Source organism: Homalodisca vitripennis, unplaced genomic scaffold (genome assembly GCF_021130785.1).
Source record: "Homalodisca vitripennis isolate AUS2020 unplaced genomic scaffold, UT_GWSS_2.1 ScUCBcl_1907;HRSCAF=6114, whole genome shotgun sequence".
In the NCBI taxonomy this organism is placed as follows: Eukaryota; Metazoa; Arthropoda; class Insecta; order Hemiptera; family Cicadellidae; genus Homalodisca; species Homalodisca vitripennis.
Window position 1 is genome coordinate 48,717 of NW_025778062.1, and position 20,250 is coordinate 68,966.

General features: G+C 35.5%; 1 protein-coding gene across 1 annotated transcript in view; it reads right to left on the reverse strand.

Moving 5' to 3' along the window:
* The window catches only part of LOC124371754, a gene marked incomplete at its 3' end in the record, with an annotated part of 90,901 nt that overhangs the window by 46,358 nt on the left and 24,293 nt on the right, over positions 1-20,250 (reverse strand). The window contains exons 8-10 of the mRNA XM_046830095.1: positions 20,019-20,198; positions 16,557-16,612; positions 8,271-8,487 (exon numbers count right to left, since the gene is read on the reverse strand). Coding sequence (XP_046686051.1) covers positions 8,271-8,487; positions 16,557-16,612; positions 20,019-20,198 — 453 coding nt within the window. The remainder of the gene's footprint in view (positions 1-8,270; positions 8,488-16,556; positions 16,613-20,018; positions 20,199-20,250) is intronic.

Here is a 20,250-nt window from a genome sequence, read left to right on the forward strand (position 1 = left end):
AGCCATTCAATGTTAAGATGATGGTAATTTAATCTCAGATGTCATGAGCATGTTACACAATATTTTCAGCAATTATCACTCATGAAACTTCACTACGTAAATTCCATGAGAAATTCGATGACGATTTATCGCTATCACCTACTTTAAGCTCCTTAGTTTTGATGTGTCGACATAACATTGTGTACACCTAATAACATTCCTTTCTGTGATGTTTAGAAAATACATGTATCCAATTCGGATATACACAGATAACGAATGTAAGTTTTTTTGTTTAGATTAAGGTTGTGAAATATTAAAATATATTAAGAGCAAGGGCTGTTGTGAGAGGATTTAAATAGTAGGTTCGATTGGCAATACAATACACTCAAATGAACCAACAACACATATTTTATTTATAGTAGCATCTCATTATATTGAATTAAATTTTAAATAACAATGTAAATCATCAACAGACATATTGAACACAAAACTTTAATGCCAATCATGAATTATGTTTAATATTGAATTATTTATTACAATTTATGAGTAATTTCTTTTTTCTATAACATGTATTAGTAAATTTTGTAGTGTTTCAATAATTATTCGGTTTGTATAACATCTAAACATTTACATAAAATTACATGATTAAAACAAATGAGTCACTTTACCAAATTGAGAACATTTACATAAAGTATATGGAATAGGAAAATATAAATTTCAATATTAAACTATTAATTTAATTTCTACACATGATAATCCTTTCTTTTTATCACTTTAGGTACAGGTGCCTTGGAATTTTAAATGAGACATATTAAAATGATTAATAAATCCTGATATATAATATTACGTTCCTAAAATTAAATACACGATTTTTATAAGTTACATTTTGTTTGCACTTGACACTATTTCGCCTAAAAGATTTTTTCCACACACAAACACTGGCACTGACACTTCCGAAACCGTCACTTCCCAAATCGACTCTCTGACTTCCTTCCTCTCCCTCGTTCCTGATTTTTTGATGTTGCCCCCACCAGCTCTCCTGATGACACCTATGCCAAATCTCTCCTTGGTGAGTACCAATTTTTGATATCAGCAAGGCTGTCTCTTACATCGTCGCATGATTTTTTAGAAATAAGCATTTCCGCTGCTTAAACAAGCATTTCTTGTTTGTTCATCATCGGTGTCTAGGCGGATGTGCATATCCACTTACACATCGGTGCCAAACTTGCCAACTACCTGCCTGATGAGCTGAAAACTCCAGGGCCAATCAAGAATATGAGACAGCGGCTTATCAACTGGCTCCTAGTTCGACCCCTTTACTCAATCGACGAGTACATTCGGTGGAGGGAAGACCCGACTTTTCAAGATCAAAACTAATTTTCGTAGATGGATTCATCAAGTTCCAACTCTTGCAAACTTTTGACGACATTTCTGTACTCAAAGTTCATGAAATAAAGAGTTTTGTCTATTGTCTATTGTCTTACATCCGAAGGATGTTTGTTTCGAATTGTAATACAAGACTTTCCTTTCCAGCAACTGTACATTGATTCTATGAATTTTGTTATACTAATAATTACGTATGTCTTACACAAACAAATACCAACATAGCGCTACAGTGAGGCAGACTGCATCCCAGTATTGCGGATCAGAGGTCTAGCGGTGGACGAACTTTCGGTACAAGACAATGATTTCGCCGGTACACAAGGTCGGTTCAGTACAATCAACAAATAAACCAAATACTTTCATCTAAACTCTACTTAACTAATTTATCTTTTTGGGGGAGAGGGAAGCCTAAGAATGCCACGTTACTTCAAAGGAATTTGCAAATTCAGGGAAATTAATATATTTAAAATTCCAAGTCATTTCTCTTTTTAAGTAATAGAAATTGTAGGTTATAAATGAGCTTCCAGAATATATTACATTTAAGTAAAAATGTATGGATGTATATTTATAGAAAATATATTTATTAACAACCACGCAAAAAACGACGTACGGATAAAATACAAATTAGCGATCATCTGTTTATTGTCGAGGAGCTAAAGTACGCACATAGAACCAGCAGACACGCTAGCGTTGACAAATATAGGCACAGAAAAACCAACTTCAATTATAATATTATTTATAAATCACGTTATTCTGTTGCTATATTTCTAAATAGTTTTATACACAAAGAATTACAAAAACACGTTTCACCAATCGGTGATTTGTGTACTGCCGATCGTTTTTGTCCACAAATATACAGTGCAGACTCTCGAAGATGTGCCAAAATAAATTTAAAAAATACTAATTATAAATAAAATTGTATTTGTTGACTTACAGTAGTTTGTTACTTTGGTTAACTATCTACATTTTTTGAGACGGAAACTACAAAATTGTTTTAGCAAGACTTATTTTTGGATTCGGGATTTAGCTTCTCCATATTAGTAATGTTGTGAAATCGTGTTCTTTCAAGCACAGTTAAGCACTTCTGTTGGTACCGGAATCGAGTGAAAAGAGCCACGGTTTCAAGTATCGGAAACGATCTATTTCTAGTAAATTTTTCAGGGACATTATAAAATTCACGCATATCTACGCATGTTTCTCGGAGTCCCAAATTCATGCATAATGCACGCTTTGCCAAATGCGCATCGTTGGTGGTAGCCCTGGTTACAGTCCCGCGAAAGTATCGTGGCTCCGGGGATATATCCTACTAATAACGACCAATACATGAAGAATGCATCAGTATCGTTTGATTATAGTCAAGGACTACGAAACAACACGACATAAAGATCCTCATGCACGTTGAACTATTTGGTTTGAACAGTTCGAATCGTCCGAACGATCGTCACGCGTGCGTAAAAGTCGTTTCGTTAAATAAGTTGACCGGAGAACTGACGGGATTTTCAGCCGCTCTGACACGAAAAGTGATGATCGTGGTTGATTCGATCTGCTGACCGTCTGCCGTTTGTAGACTGGCAACAACATTAAGTTGCGTTTACACTGGCAAGTAAAGTTGCGAGAGAATTTGCACAACTACTCATAATGTGTACAAGATAAGCAATTTAAGCAATTTTACTCACGAGAACTGTCGCAAGTACTTGCTACAGTTGTATCGCTGGTTATTCCAGGAGTCAAGACGAAGTCTGTTCACACACACCAGTGATATCACGGCAATGTTTATAATTGAAATTTTAATAGCCAACACTGTTCTCTGGTTCTTGTAACTAACTGTCCGACACTGGTTGCGGCAGTGCTCGCGAGAGCTCTTGCGTCCGTTTAGACTAGTGATTTTTACAGTCGAACACAAAATTTGCGTCATTCTTTGCCGGTGTAAACGCAGTTCAGTCGAGATTTGGATGTGACCGTGATTATCAAAACATAACATCACTTTCTTTGTTTTAACCTATGTTATTTGATGACAATCGGAATGTGTGTGAGGAGCAACTGTTCATAGACCAACCGAGGTCTCGGCCGCGATACAAGTGGTTAGCAGTGGGCGGTGAGCGCTGGATCGAGCGGGGACTTTAAGTTTAACGTTTGTGTTGTACATATGGGAAGCACTCGACACTAGCCATGGCAGACATGAGCGGTAGAACCACACTATGGGGCTTCGCCTCCAAAACTAGAAAAATGTTTCTCCTGCCGCTCACTCACCCCTCAGCTCATTCTGTCATTGGTGTGCAACAGGATGCAAACGCTCCCTTCACGACGTCACTTGTTGTAACTAACCCACTACTTTCTTCTCCAAAAGGTATCTTATCAAGGTTTGTAAAAATCCAACTAACATTCTGGTGTACTCAAAAACACTGGGCTGCACCTCTTATCAAATCGTCAAACATTATATTATTCAACGAACCGAACTCTTAACTCTGTTTATAACACTGTACATTTTAGGCCTGTGCTATCTATCTAACACACGTATTTTCAAAACACTATTTTCACTCAAGAATAAGAGTTGGCAACTTCGTCCGAAGACCCCACTTTGGCGATTCAAAAATACTTGGAAAACAATAATTGCTTGCCGTGGCAAAGGAGTAGAACTAACCAAGATAAACTCCACTACACTAGTGGAAGTAACTTTAGATCAACCGGTATCAGATGGAGCTCACAAACATGTCAATCTTCATTCACAATTTCACCAACCACGTCACGTAAAATACGATTTTTTGAAATTAATCAGTTCTTGATTCAAGAAGCTGTCAAATTATGTCTTGATTTTATAAGTTCTTGGTGACGGAAAAATTATTTTTGAAATTTTCCCGGTTCTCAGAAAAATTCCCGGCTTATTCCCGGTTGGGTGGCCACCCTGTTAGTGAATGACATACAAGAAGGGGAGTCACATTACTATGAATTCCAGTTCATCAATCAACAATTTTTAATAGGTCCTATACGTTTCAGGCTTGTTGCCTTTGGAACGCCCAATCCGACGATATTAGATGTATTTAGGACCGTGAACGCTTCAGGGCGGGGGTTAGTGGCTTGCTGTCAGTGTGTTAAAGTGATTGAATGTGTCTTCTTGTTCTTCATTTTGAATTTTTCTTGTTTGTATTACAAAATATATATATATACAGTAGAGTCCCCGGTAATCCGAGGTGAATGGGACCGAATGTACCCCTCGAATTGTGAAAACTCGAATTAATAACGGAACACTTGAGAAAAATTGGGATATAATTAGAACTGAAGGCCAAACAAAAGAATATGCTTTTATTACAAATACCAGCATTAAAAAATTACTTACAGAGGCTAAAGATGCAATGGTTTACGTTAAAAAAACTGTCTAGAGTTTTTTGTTTCACCACACTGCAGCGTTTGCTGCAGCCATGTCGCTCCACCACCGCCGAAGCAATAACGTGTCGCCGCAGTCCGCCCTGCTTGCTGCTCTACGTACGCAGGCCGCATCCAGTGCCGCGTAGCCGTCGCTGTGAGTCATTGCCGGGTCTGTCCCCTGCACACTTTCCTCTTCCTCACTTCCCGTCAGCTGTCATGTCTGTGACCATCCTCAACTATGGTGTCGTCGGTTTGTCTCTAACTGTTCGTCCCTACTCATCCACTCCCATATCGTTTGATTTGTCCATTGCAACCAGGAAGACTGTTTATTAAATTTATTAACGTAGATCGTCTCATTCATCATCATTTTTCAATTTTACACACTCCGATTTTCTTTCATGATTGCTGATTGTTTCTGGTTTAATTTCGCTCCAAGCTTCAGCCGATCCAAATAAATAACATCCATGATTGTGGACTTTTTTCAGGAAATCTTTTATGGTGCCTCTCCTTCAATTGTTTGAAAACATTGATTGCACAAACGCGTCGTAAAACTTTTTTTTCAAAGTTTCAAGTACGCCATGGTCCATAGGCTAAATGAAGGCGGTCACGTTTTCGGTGGCAAAACATCGTACGACATGGCCATCGCATTGCAGGTCCCCCTTCATCTGGTGTGATCCGGCGGTATCAAGTGTTAAGATGGCTTTAGTTTAGAGGGTAGCGTTGCTTTTCTCAAAAACTTTTTTTGGTTTTCAAGGAACAAACTCACTAAAAAACCATTTAAAAATATAAAAAATGTTTTGTCCATCAAGCGTTTTTTTTGTTTGAATAAGTTGCTGGAAGCGTGAAATAGACATGTTTTAAAACGCACGAGCTTATCCAGACTGCCTATGACAGTTAAGTTTAATTTAATGGCTTCCCGACGCGTTTGAAGCGGCTAAGCACCATCCAGTCTCTCTTTGCTTTTTTATTGGTGCCCGGAGCAGCTTTTTTTTTTTTTTTATTTTTTTTTTTTGTTTTTTTTTTTTATTTTTTTTCTTTTCTTTTTTTTTTTTTTTTTTTTTTTTTTTTTTTTTTCTTTTTTTTTTTTTTTTTTTTTTTTTTTTTTTTTTGTTTTTTTTTTTTTAATTTTTTTTTTTTTTTTTTTTTTTTTTTTTTTTTTTTTTTTTTTTTTTTTTTTTTTTTTTTATTTTTTTTTTTTTTTTTTTTTTTTTTTTTTTTTTTTTTTTTTTTTTTTTTTTTTTTTTTTTTTTTTTTTTTTCTTTTTTTTGTTTTTTTTTTTTTCTTTTTTTTTGCCTTTTTTTTTTTTTTTTTTTTTTTTTTTTTTGTTTTTTTCTTTTTTTTTTTTTTTTTTTTTTTTTTTTTTTTTTTTATTTTTTTTTTTTTTTTTTTTTTTTTTTTTTTTTTTTGTTTTTTTTTTTTTTTTTTTTTTTTTTTTTTTTTTTTTTTTTTTTTTTTTTTTTTTTTTTTTTTTTTTTTTTTTGTTTTGTTTTTTTTTTTTTTTTTTTTTTTTTTTTTTTTCTTTTTTTTTTTTTTTTTTTTTTTTTTTTTTTTTTTTTTTTTTTTTTTTTTTTTTTTTTTTTTTTTTGTTTTTTTTTTTTTTTTTTTTTTTTTTGTTTTTTTTTTTTTTTTTTTTTTTTTTTTATTTTTTTTTTTTTTTTTTTTTTTTTTTTTTTTATTTTTTTTTTTTTTGCTTTTTTTCACATCACCCCATCCGTGGAAGCAGAGTTTTTGATAGCAAAGTTTTAAAATTCAAACCAGTTTTCACACAGGTGTAAAATCTGATCAGGTGTTAAATTTCACTTTTAATAAAATTCTTAACTTTTCACAGAATTGCACAATCTCCTCGAATCCGCCAAACGTTTCTCCCCACAAATTTCAACGTCCTCACGCACATAACGTTTTTTCCCAACGGTCAACCATCCACACTTTGCGTAAAATCTTCCTCACCTTCATTGATTTCATTGCGAAAGTACAATGCCTTTTCCTGTAAAAATAGGTCCGAAATAGAACAACCTTTCTTTCTTTTGTTGACAAAAACCATAAACAGTAGGGCCTCCGCTAGTTTTTTTCATACCTCTCTTTTTTCATAGACTTCCGCCTCATAAGTACAACCTTTTCCGACACTTTTCTGATGTCACAATTTTTTCAATTTTATCGCGATTCTCCTTGCCGCCAGTCTCCAACTGTCACTATCACAACTCCGTACTCGGCAAGCTAATTTTTTTATTTAACGTTTCACCTTTATCATTCCGTTTAAAGAGCTTCTAGTTTGTTTTTTATCGGTACAAACTTCTTTACTTTTTGAACTCGTAGTTCACTGTACAATGAACACATAAACACATCAGAAAATACTTTTTTTTACTAAAACTAATATTTTAGACAACGATACTGTACGTTGAAATAACAGACCGGGTAAGCGCACTGCGATCGTAATCTAGAACAACCGTACCGCAGCGTCGTGACGGATGAAGCAACGAACTGGATTTATTTTTAGAAAAATACTGGGCGCGATGTTCAGTGCCTTGACAATAGGTGGGGGTGGGCGTGCAATGAAGTGGCACTTATGATGAGTCCGAGGCTGCCGGCTTCTTCCAAGTAGCCTAGCAATCCAGTTTACAGACATGCACTCGAGTGTGTTGTAACAAATATGTACATATCACATTTTATTTTTTTACATTTGTTGGCTTCCGGATTAACGGACCTCGGACTAGCGAGACTCGAACTATCGGGACTCTACTTTATATATATATATTATATATATATATAATATATATATATTTATAAACTTTTTCTTTTGTATTTTAAGTTTTGAATTTATTTCAAATGTATAGATTTTTACTTTAAGTTCATTTAATTTTGTACAGGTTAAACAATTTTGTTGTTTTATATTTAAAGTATAAGTTAATAATTTAACACAATTTTATCATACTATTGTAATTATTTTTACAATTTACTGTATACAATATGAGGTTGAGTGGTAGAGAGAGCTTAATAGCCCTAACTCTGCCTCTTTAATAAAGGCATTTTTCATTTCATAATTGTGTGACTACGCAATAATTGGGCATCAGTTTAACCTAACTTTTAGTACTTTCTTCTCTCTCACTTTCTCTAAGGAAGCCAGTAGTACTTGTACATCAGTACACTCATACTGAAACTTATATTATAAGTACTTTTCAAGGCTTTTATTTAGGTGCCTTATTGGTTCCACATCAAGCATCTCAACTTCTATATTAGATAACATTATTAACTGTTTTTAATTTTAAACAATCAGTGTAGATAGCTTGATATAAAAATGTAAATAACGTGTCAGGTTACAAAACCTCAACTGAATACAACTTTAAAATAAAATCTAAAACTACTTAGTACTATAAATACATTCCTTAAAGGTTCGTCTTAAGAGGAAACCATCGAAATGAGAAAAGCTAAATCTGCACTTCCCAAAAATTCAGGTAGTTATAATATGTTTAATGTATTGTTTCTTATAATTCTACCTAAGTTTGAATGTATAAACAGTAAACACTAAACACATTTAATATGTTACTAACTTTCTCCAATGGTTAGAATCTTCATTGACCACCTCCAGTTGTCCAAATTTGTATCTTTTGAAAGAATCAATTAAAGCCATAAATGAATTATCTTCAATTTGACTGCTTGTACTTGCATCGTAAAACAAAGTAAAGCCTGGCAACAGCTTCATCAAGTCAATGTCATCTATCACTTCGGCTTCAATGTTTCCATTCTTCCTCTGTGACTTTGTGTTATCTGCAAAACATTACAATAATGAGACACTATTCTATTAACGACATGACAGGGCGTTCTTAAATCGTTTTGTTATCTGTCTGCCTATTCGTCTTTGTCAGTCAATCTTTAAACACAATACACCAAATAAAAGATCATTTATTGAGGAAGTTTCTAAAGTAGTTTACCACCATCCACACTTGCTTCAAAAACGCACTTATATTTAGAAGTAAATTTGTAAAACCTAACATTTGTATACTTTCTGTCACTTTAAAGTTAACCACAATTACATGTATTCAATGATAACAAAAACAGTTTATTCTGATCAAAATTGATCCCGCTTTAAGAAATTACAAATTTTGAGTATTTTATTGAAATTAATATTGAAAAACTATTTTAATTAGTCACCAATTTTGTAATAAAACCTTTAAAATCCGTTATTTAAAGAGGAGTTTGAATACTACATTTTAAAATATCTGAAAAGACGATGGCCAAGTGGTCTAAGACGTTGTACTTTGGGTCTGAATTTGAGATAGCGCAGATTCAATCCTGTCTGTGACTGGACTTTTTATCAGTACCATCGACCTTGCACTGTATTGACTCTTCCCCCTATTCTGTTTGATAAGATCCTCGCACAGGCCAGTGGCCCATGAGGATGGATAGAATAAGGCTTAAAAGAGTATAGCTCTCTTCTTTTACTTAAAACAACAACAATCAGATTAAAATTCATTTACAAGTTATAAAAGTTGATTAAATTAGAAATATACTAATTTTAGTATTAAGAAGTAAAAAGTAAATTGTGTAACTTAGTGTAAAAAATATTTTTTATAATAAAAGTATAAAAAAAACAAGTATGGAATTAACATTTTAAAACGTAATCAATTAATTAAGTTGAATAAAGTATATAATTTTACTTATATTGACTTTTATAAATAAAATAGCAGGGAAACATGCATGTACCTTACAAACAATAAAAAGATATAGTACATAAAAGCTGAAAAGAATTAACCAATATTGAATATTTACTATTTTATAGTTTTATTCCAGTTCATTTAATGTTTTCATTGTGTGATACTTGAAGAAACATTGACCCGAGTGTAGTGTTGGTTCCTTGCTGCATGTCCTGAAGTAACATTTTCTTCATTTCCTCCCACCTGGTACTGATCGACTACATACAGAACAGTCTTTCTTCTGTTCACTTTCATAAGGAAGATGAAGTTTTCCACTAAGCCTTTCACATTCATCAAAACTAACAGGTCTTTCTCTTTTTTTAGGAGTTCTCGTTCTCCTATGAGATTTTTTTATCGTCTTTTCTTAACTGAAAGTTTGCTCTCATCCCAGGAGGTCCTGTTGCTGTTGTATAATATAAAGGCGTTCACAAAACCCACTTCCAACAAGAAAAAAAAAAAAAGTTACACCACCACTTAATTGTTTTCCTTGTGAACGCATATAAAGCGATAAAATGATCTGCAAGATCAACACCTCCCATCGATTCGTTATACCTGCAAACAACGTCAGGTTTTTGAACTACCTTTTCAACTTGAACCTTTTTAACTGTTCGTCTCAGTTCTTCTGTAGATGAATCATAGGGACTACTTATCATAAGAACTTCCCTTTCGTCTTTCCACTGTAAGCAATGGTAGTCCCTTTTATAATTTTCTTTACTTCCACGGGCAAACCCTTTCCGTTCCTAACAATCATTCTTATTTATTTTATTTACATGCAACAATACAGGTTACACACCCAATTACATTGTGCATGTTTAAATCAAGGTGACATGCAATAATATCCACACAATCAAATATAATCCAGTCCAGTGTTCCACCAAAATAGTTCCCATTAAATAGATAATTAAGCCTAAAGATAAATAACAGATACATATATATAGATATAACAACATAACTATAATAAAATTATAAACAAAATAACAACAATAATAAATAATCATAAATATTAACAAAGTCAAGATAAGCCATAACAAAAAGAACGTGTGTGTGTGTGTGTAATTAAAAGTATAAACATCTTAATAAAAATATTGTAGTGTAGTATATTTGTTAAATGTGTATATGTAAGGTATTAGATAGTCTAGCTCAGTTTATATCCCTCTGACAAAGTCTTTTGTATTGATTACTATTATGTAAAAATATATTAACCTCCCCAGGCAAAGAATTATGTAATCTCATCATTGTATTCAAAGGTGATGAAAAATGTGCCATTGTACGAGAAAAATTAATGTGAAACAAATTTTGGGATCTATTATAAAATGATGGAGTGTAAAAATTAATTTTTGACAAGCAAAATGAATCCATTACTTCACCTCTCAGCAATTTAAAAAGAAAAAGTAAATTCGCTAATTTTCTACGTTTTTGAAGACTTTCCATTTCAAAAATGCTTAAAAGTTGATTATATGAAATATCTTATTAGATGCACCTTTTCTTTAATTAGCTCTGTAGCAAGTTCAACACTTGAATAATATCTGTTACAAAAACACATGAAATTCTTCAATGCTTCTGTGTGTGACAATATTAGTATGACTCTTGTCATTATCAGCAAATCAAGCTTATTGATAAGAAAGTTTGTTGTAGCTGCCCTCCATAAGGTTGAAGAGCACAAGTTAACCATTTGCAGAATCAGTGAAAACCAAAACTTTTATTCCTCACTTTTGGAGCTTCTCCCTCAATATATTTTAAAAGGACAGTAACACTCTCTAAACTTGTTTTCCGAACATAAGACCATATTTTTCACCTTTCTAAAAAAATCTAAACATCTTGCTTTGCTGAAAACATTGTTTTTTAAAGGTTGAGAATCTAGCCAATGGTTTGAGAAATAATCTCCCAGTTCTGGTGTTGGGTGTAACCCCATGTTTAAGATTACTCCTCGGAATGTTTCAAACTCTTGAAGTGTTTATATCTTTCCAGGACTGCCTGGAATTTCTTTGCATTTCTTTGCAAAACAAAACAAACCTAAATTTGTTTGTTTTGTAATTGGCATATCTGTTCAATTCAGAGACATTTTTTTCTAAATCTCATTAAAAAAATAATCAATTTCATCTTCTCTGTCAAAACCTTCTGATGGATGAAATCCACTTTTGTTTTTAAAAGAAAATTCCTCAAAACTTATGTAATCGTCTTTCCACTTGTGCCACTTATTGCTTGTAGTGGGATGATCTGATTGAATGGTTGTGGTGGGTTTTCTTCGGTCACTAGTGTTGGAATCTTCCAGGCCTATGTTAAGTTCAGGTATCATCTAAGCTAACATCACTTTTGTGATCACTATCCAAGATGTTGTCAACACTCAACTCTTGTCCTTTTTATTTAAATTATCAAAAATCACCATCATTATCATCAAATTCTAGTGTTTTAATAATTTCATCTAAGCTAACATCACTTTTGTGGTCACTATCCAAGATGTTGTCAACATTCAACTCTTGTCCTTTTTATTTAAATGATCAAAAATCACCATCATTACCATCAAATTCTAGTGTTTTAGTAATTTTTATTATTACCTCAGAACGTAGATCACGAAATTAACCATGATGACACATCAATATTAAAATAACTGTTATGTCACTAGCAGTAGAAGCATGTCGTACTACAAAAGGCTTCAGAACGAAATTAAGGATACTGGAAATAATGTGAACTACTGATTTACGTAGCTGCTACATTTCCCAATAAGAAGCAGCACTTGTCAAAGCCTAGAGGGCTAGGAATTTATTGCATATTTGACATAATAGTGACGTACTGCAGTGGGTCATGAGCATGGACATATATGACTCCCTACCACACTGTATTGTTGCCATCTCCAGACACACTCAATCTTTCACCTATTTCACCCCCACTGGAGACGACACACTGAGCAAGTGGATAAGACTGATGAACTCGCACACAAGCCGAGACCTAGCTGACCACTTTCAACCTCCACACACGGAAAACACCTCAACACCGCAACAAGCAGAATTGAAAAAACTCACCCCCAAACCTTGTTGATACAGAACCCTCTCAGACTCCCCTCACCCCCTTTGACATCGAGGAAGGAAAACAACTCACCAACCATGAACTTAAAGGAACCAGAAGAGTCCCACTCAAAAGTCTGCAACACCACCCTTCCACCACATCCGACATCGCCATTCCAAACAGCTCAAACAACATAATAGTATTACCTGAAATACACAAATACGATGATGGAAGCGAACCAGAGCTTCCAGTCTTCTTGAAAAGGAAGTTTTCTGTAAGTGAGATGAAAACCCAAGTAGAGGATCCCAATGAATAGAAATACCTGAATATCACAATCAAGCCTCCCCAGAACCAGATCATTTATTGGAACTTAAAGACCACTCGGATAAATCCTCAGAGACTGGAAATATTACAAATAATAAGGACACTAAACAGAGACACGCAACCCTGCAAATTAACCCAAACAAAACCTCTTTTTTAGATTGCACTCGAAGGACAAGGGACAAAGAAAAAACCATTTTTGTAACAAGGACATTCATAAACTCCGAAAGGAAAAGAAAATAGCAACATGTACAGAACTAATAACCCACAAAGACACAGAACTCAACATCGAGGAAAATTTAGCACCTTATACAAAACACAAAATTAAAATCATGCACCAAAATGTAAATTGGCTATCCAACAAAATTGACAGACTTACTCATTTCATAAGCGAGGAACCCGGACCTTATAATAGTAACAGAACACGGCTTGACCAAAGAAAACCTGGAAAACACCCGCATTGATGGCTATACAGTTGTAGGTAGCTTTGCCAGGAAAAACCATATCAAAGGAGGGGTGGCAGGATACATAAAAGATGACCTCAAACAGCACACTAATCTCATATGCACAAGTGGAGATGAGACCGAGCTTATTTGCGAGACAGCTCTCTTCGAAATAAAAACAAAGAAAACAAGCCTACGAATACTCGGAGTCTATAGATCTCCCAACGCAAACTTAGACCAAGGTATTGATATACTTACAGAACAACTCGACAGATCTCTAGACTCACACAAAAAGATCGTGCTTGTAGGAGACATCAATGTGGACAGCCTGACTGAAAGCAATGACAAATCCAAACTCGAAGAGCTCCTAACATCTTATCAGATAACAAGAATGAACCTACCGCCCACACGTATCACCAGAGATACCTCTAAATCAATAGACTGGATATGCACTAACATTGACCAACAATTGATAAACACATCGGTTATCTCATCTGGACTTTCTGACCATACAGCCCAATCAGCCACAATAATCACATCAAAAACAAAAGAAAACTTCAAAGAAAGAAAAAGAATTTTCAGCAAGAAAACAATAGAACTTTTCAAATCCAGACTGCAAACCCAAAACTGGGTCATTCTCCATGCTCAAGAGGACATTAACGACTTGTATGACACCTTCCACACTATCACACAATCTATTCTAAATGAAACCTGCCCATTAAAAACCTGCACAACCAGACATAACAAAGGCTTAAGACAGTGCTGGGACACATAATTTGCCAAATTAAAAAGTGAATACATAAAAGCTTTGGAAAAGGAACAATGCACAGGAAGAGCCGAAGACAAAATGGAGACGGCTGCAAGGAAAAAGAGTTACGACACTAAACTAAAATCGCTATGTAAAGAACATATGGCAGAATATATAAGCAAAGCTGACAACAGGTCCAGAGCGTTATGGCAAGTGGTAAATAACCAGCGTAAGGCTAAAACTGACAACAACACAGAATTACTCCTCCTCATGGACAACACCATTATAACACAACCAGCAGAAGTGGCAAACTGTTTCAACACATTTTTCTCAACTGTGGCACACAGAACACTCCAAAACTCTGATCTTAATCCGAACCCAGACCCAGATGACTATGAACTACCTCCACCTATAAAGCAGAACTTACACTTCAAACCAGCAACAACTAATGAAATCTTAAAAATCATAGACTCCCTAAAACCAAAAACCTCATCTGGAGCAGATCACATATCAGCTAAACTTGTAAAAGCATGTAAAAACGAACTGTTAAGACCACTCACCCTTATAACTAACAAATCTCTTTCACAAGGAATTTTCCCCAACCAATTAAAAATAGCTAAAGCCTACCCAAAGTACAAAACCGGACCACATAATGACACAAACAGCTATCGACCTATTTCACTCATTTCTACTTTTTCAAAAATTTTAGAAAAAGTGGTCTTACACAGACTCCTAAACTACCTTGAGGAAAACAAACTTCTTACTTACCAACAACACGGATTCCTAAAGGGCAGATCAACATCCACAGCCTTAATACAATTCATAGAATACATTATAGATCAACTGGAGGAAGGCTGCACAGCAACCTGCCTCTTCCTAGACTTCAGTAAGGCTTTTGATTGCCTAAATCACGAACAACTACTCCAAAAACTAGGAAACCTTGGTATAAGAGGAAAAGCTCAAAGCTGGTTCCGCAGCTACCTGACTGATAGAAAGATGTTTGTGGAAGTAAATTACACTGAAAACAACATACTACAGAAATGTCAATCAAAAACCACTGACACACAAAGGGGCGTACCACAAGGATCGGTTCTGGGGCCAGTCTTGTTCCTCCTACTGTCACACCGTCATGTATGCAGACGACACAGCACTAACAATAGCAAATAAATCAATAGCAACACTCCAGAGAAACACAACTGCCACTTTCAATAAAACAAAACTATTCTGTACCAGAAATGACCTTGTCTTAAATAATAAAAAAACAGTTCAGATGACCTTCAGCAATCTACGCAGAGACCTTAACTTGACGCTCCCAGACCTAGAAATAAAAAACACCACCAGACACCTTGGTATCATAATTGATGATAAACTGCCATGGAAACCACAAATAGATCAACTGTGCAAACAACTATCTGCAAGAAACTATGTTATACGTAGAATAAAACAAATAAGTGGCACAGACACGGCCAAGGTAACTTACTTTGCTCTCTTCGAATCACAACTGAGGCATTACCACTTGGGGAGGAACATCCAAAACCAACCTTGAGAGAGTTCTGATCAACCAGAAGAGGGCAATTAGATGCCGAGCAGGCATCTTTATTCTTAACTACCGTGACAGCTGCCGAGAACACTTCAAAAATTTTAAAATATTGACAGTCATATCACTCTACATAAGAGAAGTAATCTTCCACACTGTAAAAACATCACAGCCAAGACACTCAGATCTGCACCAGCACAACAGTAGACATGCCTCGGACTTCGCATTGCCCCCACACCATCTGAGGCTATACAAGAAGATACCATCCTATAAAGGAGCCGCCTACTTCAACCAGCTTCCAGAACACTTAAAGAACCAACCACCTCACCGCTTCAAGAAACAACTGACTCTATGGCTCCAAGAGAGACCTTTTTACACAGAAGAAGAATTTACAAACAGCTAAAAATTGTTACCTTATATAACTGACGCTATGTACTGTTCTCAAAGAACATGTCAATAAAGTATATTGTCTATTGGTCATCCGAGCTGTAATGCCGTAATAGCAGTGGGTCCAGCCTGTGAGTGCTCGTCTCGTCGACCTGCACAGCTGCGAGTCGTGTGCGTGAATATCTGACCTGGTGGGTATTCTCTGTTATTTCCATCCGAGTGCTAAAGGTTAACAGTATTGACTTTACATTTGGTGGAAATCAGTATTCAATATTCAGAATAATATACTGGTTAGAGTCTATTCAGCTAAAACTACCGTATTTTAATCATTAGATAGATATTGCCAATGGCTGTGATGGGTGTTGTAGTCACTGCATGTACAACAGAATAATCAAAAAACAAAGTAAATAGTGACAGATGGGCATTTATTTTGTGTTACAAAGAAAAAAAAAAAAAAAAAAATATATATATAAACATTGTTAAATCAATACCATGCTTAGCAAAACATAGTCAAGACGTAAATATGGACACCAGAAAGCATGTTTATTCAAAAAAAGATGTCTTTTCCCCTTAATGGTTGACTTCACTGAGACATTCTTTTTGAAAACTTTATCTCCACGACTATGAGTGGTAGCTGTAAAAAGTCATGTATTGTTTATACAAACGCCCTATCTATTATAGTCAAGCATGTATCATAAACTTACCTAAATATAGTTCCGCTTTTTCCTTGACATTTTCATTGGTCAATAAGGCAATTTCACTGCAAAACAAAATGTAAATTAGTTTAAAATGAGTGTGCAATTTAAAGCATTTATTCTTAGCTGACTGAGAGTAAAATATGTTAATGTATGTGGATGAGACAAAGGTAGATATCATGATCACAACTATGTAACACATTCACTGCTGGTGAATAAATGGAGCAATCTTGAGCAATAAAACGTTACAGCAAGCCCTAAAGCATCTGTCACGATCAACTTGTTAATCTACTGCACAAGAACTGTCGAGCAACAGTAAATAATAATGATCACACTCAATGCTGGTCTAGACTGGGCGATCTTGAGTACTAAAACGTTACAGCAAGCCCTAAAGCATCTGTCACGATCAACTTGTTAAACTACTGCACAAGAACTGTCGAGCTATAGTAAATAATAATGATCACACTCAATGCTGGTCTAAACTGGGCGATCTTGAGTACTAAAACGTTACAGCAAGCCCTAAAGCATCTGTCACGATCAACTTGTTAAACTACTGCACAAGAACTGTCGAGCTATAGTAAATAATAATGATCACACTCAATGCTGGTCTAGACTGGGCAATCTTGAGTACTAAAACGTTACAGCAAGCCCTAAAGCATCTGTCACGATCAACTTGTTAAACTACTGTACAAGAACTGTCGAGCAATAGTAAATAATAATGATCACACTCAATGCTGGTCTAGACTGGGCGATCTTGAGTACTAAAACGTTACAGCAAGCCCTAAAGCATCTGTCACGATCAACTTGTTAAACTACTGTACAAGAACTGTCGAGCTATAGTAAATAATAATGATCACACTCAATGCTGGTCTAGACTGGGCGATCTTGAGTACTAAAACGTTACAGCAAGCCCTAAAGCATCTGTCACGATCAACTTGTTAAACTACTGCACAAGAACTGTCGAGCTATAGTAAATAATAATGATCACACTCAATGCTGGTCTAGACTGGGCAATCTTGAGTACTAAAACGTTACAGCAAGCCCTAAAGCATCTGTCACGATCAACTTGTTAAACTACTGCACAAGAACTGTCGAGCTATAGTAAATAATAATGATCACACTCAATGCTGGTCTAAACTGGGCGATCTTGAGTACTAAAACGTTACAGCAAGCCCTAAAGCATCTGTCACGATCAACTTGTTAAACTACTGTACAAGAACTGTCGAGCAATAGTAAATAATAATGATCACACTCAATGCTGGTCTAGACTGGGCGATCTTGAGTACTAAAACGTTACAGCAAGCCCTAAAGCATCTGTCACGATCAACTTGTTAAACTACTGCACAAGAACTGTCGAGCTATAGTAAATAATAATGATCACACTCAATGCTGGTCTAGACTGGGCGATCTTGAGTACTAAAACGTTACAGCAAGCCCTAAAGCATCTGTCACGATCAACTTGTTAAACTACTGCACAAGAACTGTCGAGCAATAGTAAATAATAATGATCACACTCAATGCTGGTCTAGACTGGGCGATCTTGAGTACTAAAACGTTACAGCAAGCCCTAAAGCATCTGTCACGATCAACTTGTTAAACTACTGCACAAGAACTGTCGAGCTATAGTAAATAATAATGATCACACTCAATGCTGGTCTAGACTGGGCGATCTTGAGTACTAAAACGTTACAGCAAGCCCTAAAGCATCTGTCACGATCAACTTGTTAAACTACTGCACAAGAACTGTCGAGCAATAGTAAATAATAATGATCACACTCAATGCTGGTCTAGACTGGGCGATCTTGAGTACTAAAACGTTACAGCAAGCCCTAAAGCATCTGTCACGATCAACTTGTTAAACTACTGCACAAGAACTGTCGAGCTATAATAAATAATAATGATCACACTCAATGCTGGTCTAGACTGGGCGATCTTGAGTACTAAAACGTTACAGCAAGCCCTAAAGCATCTGTCACGATCAACTTGTTAAACTACTGCACAAGAACTGTCGAGCAATAATAAATAATAATGATCACACTCAATGCTGGTCTAGACTGGGCGATCTTGAGTACTAAAACGTTACAGCAAGCCCTAAAGCATCTGTCACGATCAACTTGTTAAACTACTGCACAAGAACTGTCGAGCTATAATAAATAATAATGATCACACTCAATGCTGGTCTAGACTGGGCGATCTTGAGTACTAAAACGTTACAGCAAGCCCTAAAGCATCTGTCACGATCAACTTGTTAAACTACTGCACAAGAACTGTCGAGCAACAGTAAATAATAATGATCGCACTCAATGCTGGTCTAGACTGGGACGATCTTGAGTACTAAAACGTTACAGCAAGCCCTAAAGTATCTGTCACGATCAACTTGTTAAACTACTGTACAAGAACTGTTGAGCAATAGTAAATAATAATGATCACACTCAATGCTGGTCTAGACTGGGCGATCTTGAGTACTAAAACGTTACAGCAAGCCCTAAAGTATCTGTCACGATCAACTTGTTAAACTACTGCACAAGAACTGTCGAGCAACAGTAAATAATAATGATCACACTCAATGCTGGTCTAGACTGGGCGATCTTGAGTACTAAAACGTTACAGCAAGCCCTAAAGCATCTGTCACGATCAACTTGTTAAACTACTGTACAAGAACTGTTGAGCAATAGTAAATAATAATGATCACACTCAATGCTGGTCTAGACTGGACGATCTTGAGTACTAAAACGTTACAGCAAGCCCTAAAGTATCTGTCACGATCAACTTGTTAAACTACTGCACAAGAACTGTTGAGCAATAGTAAATAATAATGATCACACTCAATGCTGGTCTAGACTGGGCGATCTTGAGTACTAAAACGTTACAGCAAGCCCTAAAGTATCTGTCACGATCAACTTGTTAAACTACTGCACAAGAACTGTCGAGCAACAGTAAATAATAATGATCACACTCAATGCTGGTCTAGACTGGGCGATCTTGAGTACTAAAACGTTACAGCAAGCCCTAAAGCATCTGTCACGATCAACTTGTTAAACTACTGCACAAGAACTGTCGAGCAACAGTAAATAATAATGATCACACTCAATGCTGGTCTAGACTGGGCGATCTTGAGTACTAAAACGTTACAGCAAGCCCTAAAGCATCTGTCACGATCAACTTGTTAAACTACTGCACAAGAACTGTTGAGCTATAGTAAATAATGATCAGACTCTGCTGGTCTATACTAAGCGATCTTGAATATTCTAACATTACAGCATGCTATTAATGTAGAGTTCCTATATCATTATCTACCAGAATGTCACTACACATACAATTTATGGTAAACGACAATAGCGGACAAATATAACTTGTTCAACATTCACACTAAAGGGTTATTGTCTCAAATGATTCAATTCAAATAGAAAGAAGAGGAATTTGAATTTCAGTATTAGAACTAGGTTTACAACAACAGTAAAACCTACGCACTGTTGGCCTGGGAAGTGGAGTTTATACTTGTCTCTGATGTAAGTGATGACAGGCTTCTCAAGAAGTTTTTGTTTCAAGAATTCTCCTTGAATGACATGATAGAAGCACAGAACCGAACTGCCGTCATCCTCGAAGGCTTTCCTGTGCCTCACTGCTTGGTTCCACATACTGGTCGCATACCTGAAAAGGATTTAAATTATAAGTCATTAATCCAACATTATATGGACAGTTG